At 61.2% G+C, this 23,063-nt stretch overlaps 1 protein-coding gene across 1 annotated transcript in view; it reads left to right on the top strand.

Annotated features, from left to right (window-relative positions):
• SLC6A3 (solute carrier family 6 member 3) overlaps window positions 1–23,063 on the top strand; it is a 42,051-nt gene that overhangs the window by 11,967 nt on the left and 7,021 nt on the right. Inside the window, exons 5-12 of the mRNA XM_058712128.1 lie at window positions 7,070–7,208; window positions 7,935–8,069; window positions 13,408–13,511; window positions 14,703–14,827; window positions 17,466–17,578; window positions 18,752–18,880; window positions 19,593–19,692; window positions 22,728–22,828. Coding sequence (XP_058568111.1) covers window positions 7,070–7,208; window positions 7,935–8,069; window positions 13,408–13,511; window positions 14,703–14,827; window positions 17,466–17,578; window positions 18,752–18,880; window positions 19,593–19,692; window positions 22,728–22,828 — 946 coding nt within the window. The remainder of the gene's footprint in view (window positions 1–7,069; window positions 7,209–7,934; window positions 8,070–13,407; window positions 13,512–14,702; window positions 14,828–17,465; window positions 17,579–18,751; window positions 18,881–19,592; window positions 19,693–22,727; window positions 22,829–23,063) is intronic.

Here is a 23,063-nt window from a genome sequence, read left to right as displayed (position 1 = left end):
CCCCTGCACGCTGTGCAGGACTCGTCTCCAGCCTTGTTCAACACGCTGACTGTTGCTTTTTCCGAGATGTTCTGTTCCCGGTACAAACGCAACATTAGTTCTGGTCCGAGTCTGCCCTCGGTCCCCACGTCCAATGGCGCTCCCGGTGCCCCCCCTTCCAGCCCCTGCCCTCCGCGCCACTTGGCATCCACCACCTGCGGACACGTCACTCTGGCCGAATCTGTTCTTCTCGGGGTCCTTTCTGCCACGGCTCCTGCCCCCCTCGCTCTCATCCCACGTGGCCCGACCCAGCCTGGAAGGGCCGTCAGTGGCCCGATGGGTACATCGCTTCTCCTCAGAATGCAGACACTTGCCGAGGACCCGCTGTGTCCCAAGGCCGCCCTGCCGAGGCGATGCCGACCTGGCCTTGGTGGAGCGGTGTGCCAGAGACGCGTTGGTAAACGTGAGCGGGCCGGGTGGCGTGTGGGGCTCTAGTGGTGGGGGCTCCGGGAGCCCCTCCCCGGTCCCCGCGTAGCTCAGGCTGCCTCAGCGTCCCCACAGGCAGCTTCTTCCGGAGATGAGCACAGGGCATCCCGGGGGCTTCCCGCTGACGCCAAAATTTCACAGCCAGTGGGACGTTTCTTCTGGGGACTGAGTCTCAGCTGCCTGCTTACATATATTCTGTTAACGTTTCTATGTGAAAATGAGTTTGCTCACAACTTAGCAAAAGGAACTTCGACGAAAATAAAACAACTCTGGTTTCACCAGCAAATAGGCACGTTTGCAAAACACATGTGGAGTTGAAAACCGTGAGCTGAGAAACACAGTGTCTGGGTGCCTAGGCGTCAGACCCGTCCTTCTGAGAAGACCCAGGGACTGGGCAGGTGGACAGACACCCCCCCACCCCCACCCCCCCCAGGATCTCCATTTCTGTCCCAGAACGGTTCGAGGAGGCCTTTCCTGGGAGAAAGGGGCCCCGTCCCAGGCACAGGGGAGAGAAACAGCGCCTCCGGGCAGCCGGGAGACCCGACCTGCGGACGTCCAAGATACCGCCAGCAGGGAGGTGGGTGTCCTGGATTTGAGCTGCGTTTTGGACACTGAGACTCCGAATGCTTTGTTCTGGGATTCTGAGCCCCGAGCGGGGACCGAATCTCTGTCGTGGAAAGTGGCCTCGAGGGGCGGGGACAGGTCAGGTGGGTTGGGAGGGTCTGGGGCGATGCTGGGAGGATGTTCTCCCCGGACCGTGGCCAGGAAGAGCAGTCAGGGCGGGTGACCGTCGCGTGCCATGGGACTTGCTTGTGTTTTTAGGATGCCGTCGGTGGTGGTTGGCGACTGGAGGAGAGTGAACGGGGGGTTGAGGGGAGCGGGGGGGGCCGTGAGCCCCACCAGCTCTCCGGGGTGGCCGGCTGGTTTCAGAGGTCTGTCTGTCCCTCTTGACTTGCCCAAGAGACTCCGGCCAGGCGCGTCTGTGAGAAAGGAGACGGGGGGAAGTTTATCTGAGTGTGTGGGTGGGACTCGCAGTGCGACGAGGAAGCGAGAATTGCCCAGAAAAGGAGGAGTCGAGTTTGCCGTCGCTTGCCGCTGTCTCGCTAACTGCTCAGTTTCCCAAACGTGACGCTGACGGGCCAGGCCCCGGCTGCGTGTGCCCTCCCCCTGTGGCCCAGGCTCAGCTTGGCTGGGATCAGAGGTAAGGGGTCCGCAGGGGACCCCCTGCACCAGAAAGGGGAGATGAGGACCCAGTGGCGCGCGAGCACCTGGGGTCCCGCGGTCAGGCCCACCACGCTGAGAGACGCTCAGCCGCTCGGTGCTGGCTTGGGTCTAATCCGTCGTTACACCAACAAATTGGGGACTAAGGTTTCATGCTGAGGCGTCTCTCGCTATTTCGAGATGGATACTCGTGCAGTTTTGAAGTTTGGAGAGCTCACAGAGGCTGAAAGGTGCCAAGTGACACCATTGGGAGCCACCTGTCTTTTGTTTGGAGGCATGGACGGATTCATGGGGGAAAGGACTCCGCCAAGCACGTGGCTCCTCCTGAGACCCCAGAGTGAAAACTGATGGTGCTGTTACTCTCGTCACATCTTTCCCAAGAAAGCGGAGCCCCAGAACCGCTGTCCTCAGCAGCCCCTGCGCCAGCCGAGGGTCCCAGTTTCAGTCCCTGGTGGGCGTGCCCGAGGAGACCCTGCAGGCTCGGAGCAGAAGCCAGAGGCTCGTGGCTGTGGCTCCCAGGGCTGAGAAACCGTGCAGGGGACTCGCTGGACGGCCATGAGGGCCGAGCCAGGACTGCGCCCGTGGGCTTGGAGACCCCCAAACAGGCTCGTGTAACTCCAACCACTTTAAACGTCCCTGAGTCCCACAGACACTTATCAACACCACCTTCGCCTACTTTCCGCTGTAAACTAGAGAGCTGTACGTTTAAAGCTACTTACACGTTTGCCTCTAGGAGACGGCTTTAGCTGCTCCCCCAAAGCTCCTTGTGCTGTTTTCACTTTCTTTCGGTTCCAAGTATTCCCTGATCTGCCTGGTAATTTCTTCTTTGACTCATGGGAGATTTTGGAGGTTTTCTAGATACGCTTCTGTTCTTGATTTCTGATTTAATTCTGATTTAGTGACATAATATACGTATAAAGCCTCATCGTTCCAAACTCTACTGAGACCTTTCGTGCTTAGTGTGTGGTTTACGCTGGTGGGTATTGTGGGTGCACTGGCACAGAACGTGAGTCCTGCTGTCGCTGGGAAGGGACTTGCACCCACGGGTCGTGTGAGCTCCTGTGCCACCTGCTGGGTCTTCTGTGTCCTCACTGTCCGCCGTGCTACCGGCTGTGGGACGTGCTGTGGGAATGTGGGCTGTGCATGTGCCTCCTTGTCTTGATTCCATCGGCTTCAGCTTGACTTGTGCTTCTGGGACTCTGTGGCGAGGAGTGTGTGTGTGTGTGTGTGTGTCAAGTCTTTGAGCGGACCCATTTCCATATAAAATGTCCCCCTTGGTCACGTTCCTCGTCCTGGAGCAGCTTTGTCCAGCAGCAGCGTTCCTCCCCGGCCCCCGATGGGCCGTGTCTGCACTGGCACCTTTTCCATCCTGTGTTTTTAACCCACGTATGTCATAGCGAGCGCGCGTTTCCTGCAGGCGGCGTTGAGATGGTTCTTGCTGTTTCTGCAGAACAACCACCTCTGCCTCGTCATGGGGCTTTCCGTTCAATAATCACCCACGAGGTCGGGTTTAAGTCTTTCGTCTCCATGTTTTTCCTGTGTGTCCCATCTCTTTGTGTTCTGTTTCCTCTACTTGTCCCTCTTTTTGAATTCACGAACACTTAGGCTTCCGTTTGAGTTACACCGTTGGCTAATCAGCTATAGCGGCTCTTTGTTTTAATTTCTGTGGCTGTTTACCGGGTTTATGACCCACATCTGTAACTCGTCACGGTCTACGTTCAGATGGCGTGGTGCCACTCCACGTGGAAACTAGGAGCCTCACAACAACGTGCTCCCATTCCCACTCCTGCCCTTTGTTGTCACAGATTTTGTTTCCACAATCTGTTATGAACTCCACAACATGTCGCTACTATTTTTGCTTTAAACGGTCCGTTGTGTTTCGGGTACGTCTAAGTGGAAAAATACCTTTCACGTTTACGAGCACATCCGCTGTTTCTGGTGCTCTCCCTGCCCTATGCAGATCCAGATTTCCATTTGGGCATCATTTCCTCCTTTCTGAAGGGTTTCCTTTAACACGTCCTACAGCACAGACTTGCTGGCAACGAATTCTCTCTGCTTTAGTTTTTCTGAAACACGTTGCCTTCTTCTGGGGGGAGTTCCGTAAATTGTGGTGAACTATACATAACAAAATACATCTCTTTAACCGTTCTAAGCGTGCAGTTTAACATTACACAGTCACAGCACCGTGCAGCTGTCACCACCACCCATCTCCAGGACTTTCGCATTCTCCCAAACTGAAGCTCTGTCCCCGTGAAACACTAACTCCCTCCCCACCCCCACCCCAGCCCCTGGCGCCCACTATCTTGTGCTCTGTCTCTATGAATTCGATGACCGTAGGGACCTCATGTAGGAAGAATCGTTCAGCGTTTGTCCTCGTGGCTTATTTCACTCAGCGTGATGTCCCCGAGGGCCATCCCTGCTGTAGCAGCTATCAGTTTCCTTCCTTTTAAGGCTGATCACTATTCCACTGTATGGATGAACCATATTTTTCTTGTTCATTTGTCGATGGACACTTGGGTTGTTTTTCTGTCTTGGCGCAATGAACACAGGGGTGCAAGTATATTTTCGAGTTAGTGTTTTCATCTTCTTCGGATAAAGTTGACTTTTCATTTTGTTGGTGGTTTCCTATGCTGTGCAGAAACTTCCTAGTCTGATGTAGCCCCACTTTGCCCATCTTTAAATTGAATTGTTTGGGGGGCATTTTGTTATCGAGATACAAATCGTTCCATATTCTGGTTGTTACTCGCTTATCTATTTTCTCATTCTGTGAGTTACCTTTTTCTCTGTCAGTAGTGTCCTTTGATGCACAAAATTTTTGTTTTGATGAAGTCAGTTTATCTATTTTGTCGTTGTTGCTTGTGATTTTGATGTCATATCAGAAAACCCATTGCCAAACCCAAGGTCACAAAGACTTGCCCTTTTCTTCCAAGAATGTTATCATTTTACCTCTTCCATCCAGTCCTTTTCCCGTCTCGACTTAAGTTTTGTGTTGTGGTTGTAGGCCATGTGTTCCGCCTGTGTGTCTGCTAATTTTCTTCTTCCACGTCGGACGTAGTAAGTTTGACTTTTGCATTAGGTTTTGTCGTCTTCCTTTAAGGACTGTTAGTTGCGTTCTGGCGGGAAGTTAATTTGCTCGCGGAGAGCTTTATCATCTTGACGCCGGTTCGTAAGCTGTCTCTCGGTGGTTCTGGGCACTGCCGTGTGGCGCTTCCGGGCCTCCCCTGAGCTCCCCGTGTGACCCACAGGTGCCCCGCCCTGGCCTGTGGGAGCCCCTGGGTCCTGCACCGTGAATTGGTGGACACGGGGACGCGTCCTTCCCAGACCTCCGGCCGCCCGAGCTTTATCAACGCTGCCGTCACTTGGCGGTCCTTGGGACATACCTGCTCCAGCCTCGGGGACGCCCTGCCAGACAGGAAGCTGGGGCGTTACTGGGCTCACCTCATCCCTTGCCTTCTCCTGGGGGGGCAGCCCTGCATCATCTCCGGTCTTCTCTGAAAACACACGTTTGGTGTCCTTCGTCCAGCTTCCAATTGTCTGCCACGTCGCAGACCGGTACACGTGTGTGAGGCCTTGCAGGGAGGCCGAGGTGTGACTGGGCCTTCGGCCACGCGGTCTCCCTCGGTGCTGTCGTCCCAAAGAGACTTCTGTTGGTGAGGAGAGGGCCTGGGTGAAGTGGTCTGGCTGGGGGGCCAGGACACGGGAGCATCAGGCAGGGCCAGGGATGCGGGGAAGGGAGAGGAGAAGGAAGTCGTTGGAAATCGTGCTGCCAGAGGAGGCCCCGGGGAGGACAGACTCAGGGGAGGGCAGCCCTCGGGGAGGATGGACTCAGGGGAGGACGGGCAGGGCACAGCTGCCCGAGCGTTGTTGCCCCAGGGATCTCCACTCCTAGACCTCACACAGAAGACAGCATGTGTGTGTGTCGGGTCAGGGGCTCCTGTCACGTGAGGGGTAGCCTGCACTCCATAGAGGAGAGAGGTTGATGTGACACTTTGGTGGTGCTGAGGGAGCTGGGAGTGTCGAGTTGGGCTCTGTTCGTGCCCGTCACCCCCTTCCCCCTGCCACGAAACTGTGATTCCGGAGTCTGAAAGCCTGGATTCCTCCACCATGGCTCCGTGACACCTGTAGCTGGTGGGAAGCTCTGGGGTCCGCAGATTTCTACCGTGGGCATCAGGATTTTTCTCTTAGGACCTCAGCAAACTTGGGCAGTGATGGCTCCTTTCGTAACGGGGCCCCTGTGCTTCCTGGAGCAGCGGCACAGCCTGCCGTCAGGGTCAACCCAAAATCCTGGCCGCCGAGGCCAGGCAGCGGGTGCACGGCGAATGTGATGGTGCCGCCACCTTCCCCGCGGGCGGTCACGGGGACCTAAGGGACTACGGTGCAGGGAGGCGCCCAGGACCCCACAGGTGGCCACGGGAACTAAGGGTTCTGTGTATCTAAGGAGAAAGCCTGTAAAGAGGCGCCCAGGGGGGCGTCTGGGTGGCTCAGTCGGTTGAGCGTCCGACTTCGGCTCAGGTCACGATCTCGCGGTTTGTGAGTTCGAGCCCCGCGTCGGGCTCTGCGCTGAAGGCTCAGAGCCTGGAGCTGCTTCGGATTCTGTGCCTCCCTCTCTCTCTGCTCCTAACCCACTCGCATTCTGTCTCTGTCTCTCTCAAGAATAAATAAACATTAAAAAAGAAAAACATCTTAAAAGGTGCCCAGGACCCTCACACACGGGCACAGGATCTAAGGGGATGCCGCGCAGAGAGGCACCCGGGACCCCCGCAGATGTTCGCAGGGATCTAAGGAGAGACCGGCCTCCAGGGAGTGCTCCGTGGGCCACGAGTCCCGCTGCCTTTCTTCCTGGCCTCGTGTTCTGCCCTTAGGATGGGTTCCCTCCACGAGATGGGTCCTTGGGCAAGCCTGGAGCAGAGTCGTCCTGAGTCCGTTACCTGCGGAACCCTGCTCGAGGCAGCTGGAGCGTGAGAGCGGGTGCTGCCAGCCGTTCCGCCGTCCCCTGAGAGAGCGGCGAAGGCGTGTGTGTGACCCGAGCTCAGTCTCGTTTCTGCCGAGGGCGCCCTGGACCACCGCGCAGGGCACCACATCACTGAGCACCTTCCCTCTGGTTTCTGCAGCTCCGCAAAGCGGGGGCGCTGAGCGCGAGAGGTCGGGGCTGGGCTTCTGCGGGCTCCTGGCAAGATACAGCCCTCGAGGGCACGGGCCCCACCCCCCAGCCGCGCTGGTGGGCCTGACCCTTCTGAGTGGGGTCTCCGGTCCCATCGGGCCCGGGGATTTCCACCAGGCCTCTTGGGGGCGGGGAGTTCTCTGGGCAAGCTCAGCTTTCCGGTTCCGGTTCTGGGTAGGGAGGCAGCACCCCGAAGCACCCGCCTGTCCCAACCCTCTCCAGGCGAGGCGTGCTGCACCTTCACGAGAGCCGTGGCATCGACGACTTGGGCCCCCCTCGGTGGCAGCTCACATCCTGCCTGGTGCTGGTCATCATCCTCCTCTACTTTAGCTTGTGGAAGGGAGTGAAGACTTCTGGGAAGGTGAGGCCTTGCCCACTAGGGAGAGGACACACGGCCACGCTCGGGGAGTGAACTTGGGGGCCGCGGTTGGGGTGGGGAGTGGAGAGGTGGGCCGTGGTACGTTGGGGAGGGCACAGGTGGCTGTGGTAGGTTGACAGGTGGACAGGCGGCCGTGGGTAAGGAATGGCATCAAGAGAAAGGCGCTCACGGCAGGGTGTTTCTAGCGTGAACGCAAGCACACGTAAATTGGTTTTTGCCGATGAAAATATTTTGGTGGTTATCTGGGCACCCAAAGCAATTTTGACCAAAACGTGCATCGCTTGCTGTATGCATGGAGTAGGATACCAACCCCCGGGAGCCTCTCGGTGAAGATGGGTTCCTTTCCTCCCTCCGTCTCCCAGCCCGGAGTCGGTCGGCTACACGCCGACTACGCGTGCGTTTGCACACCCAGTGCAAATTCACTGCGTCTCACTCATCAGAGACTCAGCCCCTCCCGCCCACTGCTGCAGACCAAACGCAGAAGAGGAATGTCCCTTCTCTGCCAAATGGTCTGTTCCATTTTAATCCCTGGGAAAGTTACAGGGTAGAGGGCGTTAACGGTGCGCTGCAGGGAGACTTTGCTGAGCTGGCATCCTGAGACTGTTTGGGACGATGGGTTTCCCATCCGGAGGCCACCAACCACGGAGACGCTGTGCCCACCCTGCCGGGGGGTGGCCGGTGACGCCTGGTGGCACTGTGCTCTTCCAGGTTGTGTGGATCACGGCCACCATGCCGTACGCCGTCCTCTTTGCCCTGCTTCTTCGAGGACTCACTCTCCCTGGGGCCGTCGACGGCATCCGAGCGTACCTGAGCGTAGACTTCCACCGACTCTGCGAGTCTTCTGTGAGTACGGCCTCGCTCATGGCCCCACTGTGCGCACGTGCTAGCAGGCTCCGTGCCGCGGGGCTCCCCCCGCGTTTTGGGGCAGGGACCCCGAAGGCGGCAGCGGGGCCGGAGCCTCTTACTTGCCCTGCTGTGTCCACCGGCCCCGGGCCCCGCCCGCCGAGTGCACTGTCAGGCCAAACAGAGGGACGTGCGGGCACGGCAGGGAGCTGAATGGACCAAATAAGAAAGTTGGGGGAGCAGGTCCCCTGCTCAGTCTCTGCAGGAACAGAACAGAAGGCTGCTTCCACCTGGCACCTTCCGTGTGGCCCACCCCTCTCCCAGACAGAGGCCCTCGGCTTCCTCTGCCCAGCCTGTGCCAGCAAGTGTGGCCACGCACCTGGAACGCAGCCCGAGCTCTGGCTCCCTGCTCAGCACGGGTGCACGGACCAAGGCCCCCTCCTGGGGGAGCCAGACCTTATTGGTGACTCACGTATGGTGCCGTGGCACACGGGAGCCATCTAAGTCACGCCACATCAGAAACTAGGTCTGCGGCGGGCCATGCGTTTCTCCAGCACAGAACGCGTTCGTTCTGTGTGCAGATATCGGGGGACGGCCTCGTGAAGGGAGGAGGCCTGGCCAGGCCGTGGGACAGAGGTCTCCCAGGACAGGGAGAGAGAAGCCACAGCAGCATTTTAGGGAAACAAAACCCAGAAATGGGGGTGGCCATGGGCAGAGGCGGGTGGTGATGGAAAAGGCATTCAGGGCAGATCATTGAAAATTCGGGTGCACTAAATTTTTAGCAGATGGTGGGGACCCCAGTGGCTGCCCAGGGAATGGCCTCACGGGGAAGGGCGGCCGGGATTTGGGGGGACGAGGCGGGGGACCGGGGGCCTTTTGGATGATTGTTGCCTGATGCCACTAGGAGGCGGTGAGAGTCAGGTGTGGCACTTAGCCGCGAGGAGGGAAGGCGCAGCCCCCAGGTAGAAATGGGGGCAACAGGTAGGAGGGAAGGCAGGTGCAGCTCCTAGCCCCCAGGGAGCAGGGGAGTGGCGGGGCAAGGTTGTGCAGGTGCAGCAGCGGTCAGAGGCACCCACAGGCAAGGGCGGGGTGAGCAGCACACAGCGGTCCACGCGAAGACAGGCAGCGAAGCCGTGAGAGCAGCAGGCGGGTGCTCCGTGAGAGCGAGGAAAGCGGGAGAGCATCCACATGGTGGAAGGCCGATGGGCAGACACGGTGTTCTTGCAGGAGGAGGAGGCTGTGGGTGTCAGAGGCCAGTGGTGGGAGGAGGAAGAATTCGAAGAAAATAACGTGAGAACGACGTAAAGAGGCTAGTACTTCGAGCAGGAAAACCAGGCAGTGCACAGGAAGAAGCCAGACTGATGCTGCAGAAAGACGCTCATGTGTGAGGCAGAGAAGAGGAAATGGCAGATGTGAGAGGTTGCCGAAGATCAGGTAGATGATGGATGATAGATGGAAGGTAGAATTAATAGATAAATGGATGGATAGATGCATCGATGGATAGGTAGATAGGTCTGTAGGTAGGTAGGTAGATGATGGATGGATGGATGGATGGATGGATGATGGATGGATAGATAGATAGGTGGGTAGGTAGATAGATGATGGATGGATGAATAGATGAATTGATGGATGTTTATAGAAGTAGGTAGGTGGATAGATGCATATATAGATGATGGGTGGATGGATGGAGAAGTAGATATGTAGGTGGGTAAATAGATAGATGGATAGATAGTGATGGATAGATAGATGATGGATGGATTGGATAGATGGATGATGGATGGACAGGTAGGTAGATGGATGATGGATTGATGGATGGATGGATGGATGGATGGATGGAGAAGTAGGTAGATAGATGAATAGATAGATGATGGGTGGATGGATGGGCAGATGGATTGGATAGATGGATGATGGATGGATAGATAGGTAGATAGGTGGATAGATGGATGAAGGATAGAGGGATGATGGATGGATGGATGGAGAAGTAGATAGGTAGGTAGATGGATAGATAGATGATGGTTGGATGGATAGGCGGATGGATTGGATAGATGGATGATGGATGGATAGATAGATGGATAGATGAAAGGTGGATGGATGGATGGATAGATAGGTAGATGGATGATGGATGGATGGAGAAGTAGATAGGTATGTAGATAGATGGATAGATGATAGATGGATGGATTGGATTGGATAGATGGATGGGTAGGTAGATAGGTAGGTGGATAGATAAATTATGGATGGATGGATGGACAGATGGATTGGATAGATGGATGATGGATGGATAGGTAGGTAGATAGATGGATGATGGATGGATGGAGAAGTAGATAGGTAGGTTGGTAGATAGATGGATAGATAGATGATGGATGGATGGATGGATTGGATAGATGGATGATAGGTAGGTAGACAGATGATGGATGGATGAATAGATGGATTGATGGATGGATAGATAGATGATGGATTGATGGAGAGATAGATAATAGATGGATGATAGATGTTTGGATAGATAGATGATGGTGAAACAGGTGATAGATGGTGGGTAGTTGCTGGGATAATGAGTGGATGGGTAGACAGTTCGGTGACCAGTTGACGGACACAGAGGACGGGTGATGGATAGATGATGACTATCTTGGACCAGTCAGTGTGGCCCGTCCTCTCCAACCGCTCTGTCAGTTCAGGGCCAGGAAGGGACGTACACCAGGACAGAGCAGGCCCACGGCCCCTGGACTCTGGTGAGCCTGAGGTCCCGAGGAGACAGGTCCCTGCGATCCCGGGTCCAGAGGGCAGAGCCACTCCTGTCCTGCTGTGGGGTCCCGGCTTCCCTTTGCAGCAGCTCCTCCAGGCCTCCGGTGGGTGCGGCAGAGATGGGGCCTCACTGGCTTGCTGATGGTGCGGGGGTGTCCTCCCGGGGCTCCTCAGGCCCAGGTGCTGCCGGTATTTCCAACCCTCGACTCTTGGTGGCCACACACACACATCCAGTGACCCGGGCGTCCTTCCCTGGGGCGTGGCAGCGGAGCCGTGCCCCACAGGTGCGCCCGGGGACGTGGTTGCCCAGGCTGGCCCAGATCAGGTCACTGGCTCCCCGGCAGGCCCCCTCCCAGGCTCGGCCCCGACCCATCCCCCCGGGGCTCGGTCCGAGGGGACCTGCTGGAAGCCCAGCCGGCACCCTCACTACTCTCGGGAACGTCTGGGGCGGGGCTGACGCACAGGCTCCTGGCAAGCAGACAGGGCAGAGAGAGAGTCTGCCCCGTCCCTTCCGGTGTCCCTGCCCTGTGCTGACACAGAGGCGGCCCTGCATCCTGAGGTTCCGTTTCCGGACCCCCATGCGGACAGGGGGCTCCTCCTCAGGGGTCAGCATCCTCAGGTGCATCCAGACCCTCGTTCCTCCGTCGGCCGACCCTGGGGCCGCTTCACGGGGTGGGCCAGGTCCAGGCGGGGGCGGAGGAGACCCGTCCTGGGAGAGCTCCCCTTCCAGCGGGGGAGCAGAGGTCAGAAGTGAAGGAAGGAAGGGCGGTTCCAGGTCAGCCCGGAGTGGCTGCCAGGTGGGTCCCAGCACGGGTCTCGGGCTGGGTCCGGAGCTGGGTCCCACGGGTGGCAAGGAGCAGAGGCCTGGACCGAAGTCCGGGAGGCACATCCTGGTTGGCGAGCCGCACGTGCAGAGGCCGGGTGCACGCTGACCCGGCCAGGGCTAAGCAGGAGGCAGGAGCCCCGGTGACCTCAGCTCCTGCCTGCAGCCGCCGGGCCGGGCCAGCTGACCGGTGACCGGCACACGGGGGCACGGGAGATGGCCGAGCAGGCGTCCCTTGGCCCACTGCCCACTCAGCCACCCTCGGCCTCGTGCTGAGGCCCAGCCAGCTGCCTGTAGCACACCGATCGTCGGGGTGATCCCAACACCCTGAGCACGCCGCCCAGATGACAGGAGCCCTGCTGGTCCTGAGCGTGGGTGGACGGCCGGCCCCCGGCAGCCGTGGAGGCACTGCCTGAGGGTCCCGCCCACACGGGCCACCACGGGCCACCACGGGCCACAGGGTCTTGCAGACACGGGCCCCGGAATGAGCCAGCCCCTTCAGACGGCAGCTGTGGCCTCGACTCTGTGGGGTGGTTCCCCCAGGGAGGGGGCCAGCTGCTTTCCACCCCCAGCCAAGGCTGTGCGGGAGCGAGGCGGTGCCCACCTCCCCGAGAAGCTCCCATGTCACCTGGACGCAGACGCTCCTGTTGGACTTGAGATACTGTATCGGTCCAGTCATCGGCCACACGCCTTGTACACGTGCGTGCAGCCCCGGTGTCATCCGTGCTGGGCCGAGCAAGCACACACCAGTGTCTGAGTTGCAGTCAGGCCTCCCGGGCCCGTCCACGTGGGTCGCTAAGTGTATACCGTGTGCCACGGGAGAGACATAAAGCCGTGTCAGCGGGCACAGGTCCAATCGAGGCACCAACGTCCGTAGCATTAATAAATGAGTGACGGGGGGCGCCTGGGTGGCGCAGTCGGTTAAGCGTCCGACTTCAGCCAGGTCACGATCTCGCGGTCTGTGAGTTCGAGCCCCGTGTCAGGCTCTGGGCTGATGGCTCGGAGCCTGGAGCCTGTTTCCGATTCTGTGTCTCCCTCTCTCTCTGCCCCTCCCCCGTTCATGCTCTGTCTCTCTCTGTCCCAAAAATAAATAAAAAATCAGGTATTTAAAAAAAAAAAAAAAAAAAAAAAAAAAAAATAAATGAGTGACGGGTCTGGCCGCGTGGATGACCTCCTAACATTCCGGGGGAAGCTGCAAACAAGGCCCTAAGACCCGGCCCCTTTGCGTGCTGGGCTCTCGGGCCAGCGACATGGCAGGGTTATTCCCGGAGACGGTATTTGCCGCTGATCATGTGGTCGCTGTGATTTGCTGTTGGTAACAATGTCGTGTTTAAGTTCAGCCCTGTTCCACGGCCCCCGGTGGCGGTCTTTCGCATGATTGCCTGTGGCAGCCACCTCTCCTGAGCCCCTCCTGTCCCCTCTCTCCTCCCCGGCCCCTCTGGCCCCTCTCTGTCCCCTCTGCCCTCCTGAGCGTGCCCCCTGCACCCCTGCCCCTCCCTCCCCTCTGCCCTCTGAGCGCGGCCCCTGCACCCCTGCCCCTCCCTCCCCTCTGCCCTCCTGAGCGCGGCCCCTGCACCCCTGCCCCTCCCTCCCCTCTGCCCTCCTGAGCGCGGCCCCTGCACCCCTGCCCCTCCCTCCCCTCTGCCCTCCTGAGCGCGGCCCCTGCACCCCTGCCCCTCCCTCCCCTCTGCCCTCCTGAGCGCGGCCCCTGCACCCCTGCCCCTCCCTCCCCTCTGCCCTCCTGAGCTCGCCCTCTCTCCCCTGTGCCCTGCGCAGGTCTGGATAGATGCAGCCACCCAGGTGTGCTTCTCGCTGGGCGTCGGCTTCGGGGTGCTGATCGCCTTCTCCAGCTACAATAAGTTCACCAACAACTGCTACAGGTGAGACCCGAGCGCCTGGCCCTGCCCCAGGGCCTTCCAGCTCCCCGCTTTGGAGAGAACGTGTCCCCACACGCAGGGAGGGAGTTTGCTGTTTGCAGAGCCTCTGAGCCAGAATGGCTTTTTAAGTGGGAACTAAAAGGCGAAGTTACAGGCAAAATGTCGATTTTCCCTGTAAAGGAGGTACAGGAACACACGAAGTGGCTCTTCACGCCCCCGGGAGGAAGCCCCTCCCGCTCCCCCCTGAGGATCCCCCTCCTCCAGCCCCAGCTGCCCCTCCCCGCAGTGCCCAGGCTCAGGCCTCCCCCGAGACCCCCCCCACGACGAAGCGCCCCCGTGTCTTCCCACCGGTCCGGCACCGAGGGAGTGGAGGCCCCAGACCCGGTGCAGGGCACCCAGGGAAGGCCCAGTGAGCTGCAGCCACATGCTGGACCCCAAATGGTTGCAGAAACCAAAGCAGGTTCATCTGGGACCTGCTTTCTTTGATCCTTATGGGGTCGTGTGTGTTTTCTTTGCGTCGTGGGGACAAAGACTGCAGTGAAAATACAGTGTGCACGGCCGAGTGGCCGCACACGAGGGAGGACAGCCTCTGCCCAAGCCCACCTGGTCCTCACCCGGGTCCGGGCACCGTGCAGCTGCCCCTCCTCCACTCTGGCGCCCGATGGGCTGCCCCTGCCCTGCTGTCCTCCAGCCCTCTCAGTCCCCAGCCTTCAGAGCGGGGCCCCCGGGCCGGCGGTACGGGCACCCCCACACTGGGAACCAACAGAAGTACAGCATCTGGGCGCCACCAGACCCTCCCCCTCAGAACCTGCATTTTACCAAGATCCCCCCGAGGCATCTAGGAGCCCTGCCAGACATGGCTGGGGACACCCTGGGCTGTCTGTTCTGCACCCCCGGAGTCCCAGCATTGAAGGCGGGCACTGTCTCACCTTCGGTGCGGGGACACGGACGGTTGGTCACCCCGGGGCCCGGCCGGGGCTGCAGCCTGGACACACCCGGAGCCTAGAGCTGCTCGGCCAAGGGTCCCGCCACCGCGAGCACCAGGCTGTCTGCGGTACAGCCCGTGGAGAGGCTGGCAGGGTCCCTCAGGGAAAGCGCCCCTCCAAAGCCACCTGCCCCAGACGCGGTACGTTAAGAACAATGGCGGGAGATTGTCGCTGCGGCAGCACGTGGCGGGGCTGTCTCGTCCCCCAGAGACGCGGTCATCACCACTTCGGTCAATTCCCTGACGAGCTTCTCCTCCGGCTTCGTGGTCTTCTCCTTCCTGGGGTACATGGCCCAGAAGCACAGCGTGCCCATCGGAGACGTGGCCAAGGACGGTGAGTCCCCCGGGGCGCCCCCAGCTCTGCCTGCTCCACGGCCCTGGCCACCCCACCCGGTCCTCCCAGCGTTTACCTCGCGCAGTGGGAGGGAGAGCCGGGGCCTCAAGTGCAGCTCACGGGAGTGTCACGTGTTCCAGAGCGGAGAACGCACTGTACTCGGTGAAGCGACGCTCCCGCCGCCCCGCTCCCTCCCTGCTGCCCACGAGCTCCCGCCAGAGGCCTCGGAGCTGCAGCGCCAGGGTGTACCGCCCAGTCCCTGGGGTGGGAGCTGGCACACAGCACCCCCCTGGACCTCGTTGGCACCTCGGCGGGGGGCCCTGCAGCTCGGGGGGGGGGGGGGGTCCCTGAGCTACTCCAAGCCACACAGACGGCAGGGCTGGAGAGAAGCCGGGTGGCTTGGGACAGATCTGGAAGGGATGCGCATAATGGCCGGAGAGATCCTGAAGTCTCAGACACACAGGGCAATGGAGACGCATGTTCCCAGCCCACGCCCCCAGCCGACCCGCAGACAGCAGGTGTGTGAGTGCGGAAGTGGCCACGGGGGTGACACGGGGAGCAGGAAGCGTGCCCGGAGGCCGGGCTCAGGTGTGGGGTGCAGACGGGGCCCCCCGGGCATTTGTGGGGGCTGCCCAGTCCTGGCACGCGGGTGCAAAGTCCCGGCATTGATTGGGTCGGTGCGGGACTCCAGGGGCTCCTGAGATCACGACAACCCCTCGCCTGCCCAGGACTGCCTGGCGGGTCAGCGAGGAGGACTCTACCCCTGCGCCTCTGTCCTGACCCCTCGCTCCCTCTGAGAAGGCACCTCTCCTCCTGGGGGCTGCTCCTCAGGCTCGGGAAAGCCCTGAGTCTCACTGACTCATTTCCTCCTGGGTCTTTTCACTCGAGTCAGGGGCAGGGCAGCTGCTCAGGGAGGGGAGGAGGGGAGCAGAGGGCCGCCCCGCCTGTGCCCGCCGCTCGCAGCCATCACCCCGTCTGGTCCTTGCGGCGCTGAGGCCTCAGACTGCCTCCGTGAAAGTAAGAGGCGGAGGTCCGGCCTTCCGGGACTGGCAGGGAGGTCAGGGGCTGGGCGTGTGCTTCCTAAGTCCACACTCTTTCCTCCAGGAAAAAAATCCAATAAAGGCAGGAGAAGGGAACATACTGCAAATAAATACAGAGCGGTGAAATTTACTCACTGCTGCATTTATGCATTTCTCCTGCTTTTGCCCTTTTTTATGGGAAATAGTAATCGCTTACAGAACCCCCATTAACCCCTGAGCGCAGAGTGAATGTCTTCTATGCGTTTCCGTGGCCAGCAAAGTAAATGTCATTTAGCTCTAATTCTCGAGAAAACAGGGTGAAATGTTAACTGAGGTTCAGAACTGAAAGGCAGAGATACTGACACCACGTTCAGTCGGGCTGACCGCCATCTTTCTGGGTCCAAGGCTTAAGGCATTTGGACTTCAGAGCATCTTTAATGAGCCGCCCCTCACCCCCATGCTGGGGACTGTGCCCCTTCCATGGGAACAGGAAATGCAGGGAAGCCCAGGTCTGAGCACGGGGTCCCGCGCGGACCCTGGGACACCCTGGCTGTGGCCGCTCTTCCATTTTCCACCAAGATCCCTCAGTGCCCCAATCCCGTCAGCTGGGGCCCGCCATGGCCCTGCTGGAGACTGAAGGAAGATTCAGGAAGCTGTAAGTTATGGCCTTACACGCACAGGTGCAGCAGGTGTGCTAGTGCCCGTGAAAATAGTGAATTACCAGTTTCTCGTGGGCATATTTTTACTTTGGGATCATTTGAGACCACACCGCACTGAGTCTGGTTGAGTGCCGCACGGCTCCCATCCCTGCCTCCCTGCCGGCTCGGAGCCCACGGCCTCCACACCCACCCAGGCCGCACCCACCAGGTAAGAGGGCGGGAATGTGTGTGTCCTGCACCCAAAGCCCCCTGCTGGGGATGTCCCAGAAGGGGATGATCCCCAGGGCTCAGATGTGAGCAGAAACCTGCCCCTTCGAAGCATTCGCTGAGCTGGTATTTTCTATATTCGTTATGTGGTTTTCAAAGATCAGACACAGGGCGATTCGTTGACACAGAAAACTGTTGACGTGATGTTACGGGTACCATAGCGTGAGCGTGTTCGTGTGTGAGCGTGCGTGTGTGTATGCACATGCATGAGCGTGTGCAAGCTTTTACGTGTGTGGGCACGGGCACGAGTGTGTGAGCATTGTGCGTGGGCACACCCGTGTGAGCACGCGTGTATGAAAACGTGCATTTGCGGTGGGGCATGAGTGTGTGTGTGGGTGCGTGTGTCTCCAACGTGCAAGGGAAAGCCGATCCGGAGGTGTCCCTGTGGTTGTCAGGGCCGCCGGGCAGGTCGCCGGAGCCCCTCCCGCCCTGTCCCGTGTCGGTTCTGCCCCCATTTCCTCTGCAGCCCCCGCACCTGGCCCACCGAGGGACTGGAGGAACGTGGCACGGGCCCCCCGGCTGATTTCGGGTTTCCATTTGCCGGAGTCCTGGGCCAGGCGCCCACCGGGTCCTCAGGAGAGAGGGCTCTTCCGGGAGAACGGGGAAGAAGGCGACGGGAAGGACCCTGCCCCCTCCCCGGGCCAGGGAGGCAGGAGGCTGCCAGCCAGTAGCGAGTGAAGGGTCTGCTTTCAGGGCCCGGGCTGATCTTCATCATCTACCCTGAGGCGCTGGCCACGCTCCCGCTGTCTTCGGCCTGGGCCGTGGTTTTCTTCATCATGCTGCTCACCCTGGGGATCGACAGCGCCGTGAGTGACCCCCTCCCCCCACCTCGTGCACCAGAGGGGCCCTGCCCGTCACAGCCGGGTGCCCTCGAGGCCCCCCCCCACAGAGTCTCTGTGCTCACCCCCAGCCCCTGCCTGGCGGGAGGGAGGGACCCCACGACCGCTGGAGACCCTTCCGGAGGCGGGGGGGCTGGGCCAACTCCCCCTTCTTCCGCTCGGGGCCACCAGCCCCGCCCTGTGCCTGAGTCCCACAGACCCTAAGTGCACCCGTGCGGGGCCAGGGGCAGGGGCAGCACAGGGAATGGGGTGAGGACCACCCAGAGCCGGGGCCGGCCCCTCCTACTCACCGTTTTCCGGGACCCCTGAGCCCCCCAGGAGGGGTGGGCGCACCTGCAGGGCAGGGCAGCAATGGCACCACAGCCCGGCCCCGGCCCACCGAGTATCTTGCCTGTGGCCCCGTGCGTGTGCACGCGTGTGGGCGTGGGTGAGTGCGTGTGCGTGTGCGCTAGGGAGGCAGCACGTGGGCCTACAGGACTCCCTCGGGCTCCTCTGTCCCCAGTGCCTGCTCGGGACCAACAGCTGAGACCTCAGGGTCCCCATGGTTTCCTGGAAGGTGCAGAGAACCATGAATCCCTCCCTGTGTGTGGGTCACGGACCCTCGTCCTGGGCCCCGTGTCCCAGCCATCTGGTCAATGCCCACTGGGTGACCACGGCCCCGGGCCCCACAGCTGGTGGGGATGAATCCCATGAACAGCACCTCCCGGAGGAAGTGGTTTCAACAGAGTAGGGCAAAGAGGGCCACCAAGTAGGAGGACGCTTGGAAGACGCCCCTTCGCCATGGCACATGGAGTCCGGGAGGTTGTCCCAGTGAGCATGGGGCCCGTGGCCACGCCAGGTCTCCCCAGGAACCAAACAGGCCGTGCTGTGGGGAGACGTCCGTTTAGAGTAGGCGGGCGGGGCTGAGGTTTCGTGGCGGTGCCACGGGTGGTGTCCTGTGAGTGCGTGGCCCACGTTGGCCACTCGGGGGTCACCGCGGGGGACGGCGTCCGCCCCCGGGTCCGCGTTCCAGTGGCCGAGGGCACTCGCACCCCGGATGCCGTGCGGCCCCCACTTGCGTGCACACCCCGGGTGTGGGTTCGGTGGGCTTTGCGTCGACCGAGGCCCGCCCGCAGTGCCGCACCCCTGCTGTTGCTGCAGATGGGCGGCATGGAGTCGGTGATCACCGGGCTCACCGACGAGTTCCAGCTGCTGCACCGGCACCGGGAGCTCTTCACCCTCTCCATCGTCCTGGCGACCTTCTTCCTCTCCCTCTTCTGCGTCACCAACGTAAGTACCGGCTGGCGCTTGGCCTCACCCTTCTCATTATTAGCCCTTGGGGCCGGACAGGGGGCTGGTGCCACCAGGCGAGACAGAACCGCGTGTCCGAGAGCCTCCCCCCAGACAAGCCGTGACTTGTAATGACGCGGGTAGTTGTGGTCACACGTGGGGTAGCCACGGTCACATGTGAGCAGCCGCGGTCACACGTGGGGTAGCCCTGGGGCATGTGAAACAGCCTCAGGTTACTGCAGCTCCTGGACGCCCCCCCTCCCCCCACCCGCCGGGAAAATGCCTGTGGCTGAGTACCTGCCTGTTGGATCTGTGGGGTTGGGGGCTTGGGAGAGGCCTGTCCGTGAGGTCGGGGGCTCCCTTCCCACGGAGGCCCTACTGTGTTTGGCATTTGGTTGCTTTTCATCTCTGATTGCACCCAGAGCCCCAGGAGGGGAGGGGAGGGGAGGGGTTAGGGGAGGGGGAGGGGCGGGGAGGGGCGGGGCGGTCCTTCCGGTCTCTGCACGGAAGGCACATCCCCGAGAAGCTGTGTGTGGACTGGTTTTCAGTGCCTGCAGCCGGCCTGTGTGGGGAGTAAGAACGTCTATAGGCCGAATCCACAGGCCAGGTGTACGTTTCGGAAAAAGCGTTTTTGTGAGCGAGGGTTCCGTGGGCGGGGCGGGGCGTGCCACGCCGGACACCGCGAGCTGAGCCGGCTCTCCCCCTCTTGCAGGGCGGCATCTACGTGTTCACGCTGCTGGACCACTTCGCGGCCGGCACGTCCATCCTCTTTGGAGTGCTCATCGAGGCCATCGGGGTGGCCTGGTTCTACGGTAAGGACGGAGCCTCCGCCGGGGCTGGCTCTGTCCCTGTGCTGCCTCCTTTCCCACAAAGCCGCCTCGGAAAGGGGTGCGTGTGGACTCCCGGAAGCTGAGCGTCGTGGTTCCCATAGCGTCACCGAGGACGGGAGGCTGGGGAACCGTCTGCCGGGCGGGGTCGATGAGGACGGTTCGCCTGGATGGCGCGCACGTGCTTGCCGTGGTCAGAAGCTTTCAGTGTGGCCGCCTGATCGTGCCGTGCAGACGTCCTAGCTGGCCGCTGGCAGAGGAGGGCTTGTGGTGACTTTGGGACGCTAACGGCCGGTGGAGGTGAGGCGACTCACAGAGAAACAGGCCCGTTCCTTCCTGGGGAGCCTGACCAGCGACGCAGTTCACCGAGGGGGGAGGTGATCGGAGGCTTCCAAAGTGCCGCCGCTGCTCTCGTACCCGGCGTCCCCGCCGACCTGGGTGGCAGACCTCCCCGAGTCAGCCGCTGCCTCCTGAGTCCCAGCTACGAGCCCCTTGTGGTTGGGAGCCGCTGCGGGGCAGGCTGCCCCCAGACCCCTCCCGGGCTGCCGAGCTGTGTCCCAGGGCGCCCAGGTGTAGTCGTGACCGCCACGGGCACCTGAGCTGGAGGAGGCCCTACCCTTCCCCGTCCCGGACGGTGGGGCCGTGGCACTGGCCCCACCCGCCTGGCCGGGCTCCTGAGGGAGTTAGCAGAGAAAGTTCCGTGCAGCAGGCGCACCTGTCCGTGACCCTGTGCGACTGAGCTGCAGGTCTGTGGTGCCACACCAGGGCGGCTTGTGCGGGAGCCCCAGGGCCCCTCGAGGGGCACATCTCTGCCTCAGAGCCACGGACGCTTTGGCCTGAGGAGACACGTGGGCTTTGACAGCCTTCCTGACAAGTAGCTCCTATTCCAAGGACGTCTTTCCTGTTCTCTTTTCTACAGAAAAGGGAAACCTCGAACTCTGTGCTTTCATCAGCACCTGGAGTCGATGCTTTAGCACTTTAAGCGGCGCTCTCTCCCCCACCCCCCAATTGAGCCTCGCAGTGGAAGAGAAAGCGCCTGAAACCCACCTCCGGTCACGAGCTCAGTGCTGGTGGAGGTGCGAGGGGCGCCGGGGACCGCCAGCTCCCCAAGCCTCAGGAGACGGAGTCTGCGTGGTTTCTCAACTCACGTCCCCCGATCTAAGCCCACAGCCTGTGTCGCTTGTGTGGCTGCGTCGGTGTGCGGGGCTGTCTGCACCAAGCATCCCGAGCCGACGACCAGGTGCCAGGAGGGGCCGCGGGGCCGGCCTTGGCTCTGCCCGTCCCCGTTCCCCTGGTCCGTCCCCGCGTCTGGGGTTCTGATGATGGGGTTGGCGTGTGCGGAGGGAGTTCTGAATGGAGGTGTCTTCTCGTGACACCCCATCAGACTCAGAGCAGCTGTGGTCGTAGGAGCAGAGGCCAGACTCAGGGAGGGAGAGGTCACTGTTGAGGTCTAGAGAAAGTGCCAGTTCGTTAGGCTTCCAGCAACAGCTTTCCTTAAAAGATAGTGATTGTGGACGTAGGCTGGCACACCATCCAGCCTCGAAAGGAAGGACATCGTGACGCCCGCTGGGGGGCGCCATGCTGAGCGAGACAAGCCAGGTCAGAACGGGTGGTGGAGGGGAGTCAGCACTTCATGGGGTCAGAGCTTCAGTGTGTGTGTGGGGGGGGGGGGTGAGGTTCTGGATACGACGGTGGTGACGGCTGCACAGCAGTGTGAGTTAATGCCTCTGAACTCAACGCTTAAAAATGATTAAAACAGTCAATTTTACATCATGTACTTTACCACAGTTTTTTTTTTTTTTTTTTTTTTTTTTTTTTTTTTTTTTTTTTTTAATGTTTTTTATTTATTTTTGGGACAGAGAGAGACAGAGCATGAACGGGGGAGGGGCAGAGAGAGAGGGAGACACAGAATCGGAAACAGGCTCCAGGCTCCGAGCCATCAGCCCAGAGCCTGACGCGGGGCTCGAACTCACGGACCGCGAGATCGTGACCTGGCTGAAGTCGGACGCTTAACCGACTGCGCCACCCAGGCGCCCCTACCACAGTTTTTTAAAGGGAAAAAGGAGCAGTTGAGGCAGAAAGGCAGGGACAGCGTTGGGGCCTCACACATGTCCCTCAGTGATCATGATGGTAGAGGAGCCAACGTCACCCGTGTCACAACAGTGAATGTGCATGGGGACCTTGGCCAGCAAGACCAGTGGGCGGTGTCGAGGGGGTGGGGTGGGGTGGGGAGGGGAGCACCCGGCACAGGCCCGGGGGGGAGGGGCGGGGGGGGAGCACCCCGGCACAGGTCCGGGGAGGGGGGTGGGGAGGGGAGCACCCCAGCACAGGCATAGGGATGGGTGGGAGTGGGGAGGGGAGCACCCCAGCACAGGCCCAGGGGGTGAGGGGTGGGGGGGAGCACCCCAGCACAGGCCTGGGGGGGAGGGGCGGGGGGGGAGCACCCCAGCACAGGCCCGGGGAGGGAGGGGCGGGGGGGGGGAGCACCCCAGCACAGGCCCAGGGGGTGAGGGGTGGGGGGGGGAGCACCCCAGCACAGGCCCGGGGTGGGGAGCACCCCAGCACAGGCCCGGGGGGTGAGGGGCAGGGGAGGAGCACCCCAGCACAGGCCCGGAGAGGGAGGGGCGGGGGGGGAGCACCCCAGCACAGGCCCAGGGCGTGAGGGGTAGGGGGGCGAACACCCCAGCACAGGCTTAGGGGGTGGAGGGGGGTGGAGGGTGGTGGGGGAGTACCCCAGCACAGGCCCAGGGGGGAGGGGCGTGGGGGGGAGCACCCCAGCACAGGCCCACGGGGTGAGGGGCGGGGGGGGGAGCACCCCAGCACAGGCCCGGGGGGTGAGGGGGGGGAGCACTCCAGCACAGGCCCGGGGGGGGAGGGGGGGGGAGGAGAGCACCCCAGCACAGGCCCAGGGGGTAAGGGGCGGGGAGGGGAGCACCCCAGCAGAGGGGCAGGGGGGGAGCACCCCAGCACAGGCGCGGGGGGTGTGTCCTGACCAGCCTGCTTGGCTCCCTCCGGCCCAGGCGTGCGGCAGTTCAGCGACGACATCCAGCAGATGACCGGGCGTCGGCCCAGCCTGTACTGGAGGCTGTGCTGGAAGTTCGTGAGCCCCTGCTTCCTCCTGGTAAGCGCCCCGCGTGCGCACACGGCTCGGTCCGGGTCTCTCCGGGGCCGCACACGCCTGGGCTTTTCCCGATGATGGGAGGCCAGGGTAGGGCCTGCACGCTGGCCTTGCCCCGAAAATCCTCTGTGGCCTCCTGACGGCATCCCTGCTCCCCCTCCGGCCGCACTGAGAAGCCTCACCACCGGGTCCCCGTGCATCTCACCTCTGCCGCGGGGGCGAGGCCAGAGAGGCCGAA

Source organism: Neofelis nebulosa, chromosome 1, assembly GCF_028018385.1.
Source record: "Neofelis nebulosa isolate mNeoNeb1 chromosome 1, mNeoNeb1.pri, whole genome shotgun sequence".
Taxonomy (NCBI): domain Eukaryota; kingdom Metazoa; phylum Chordata; class Mammalia; order Carnivora; family Felidae; genus Neofelis; species Neofelis nebulosa.
This window is presented reverse-complemented; position numbering and strand designations above follow the sequence as displayed.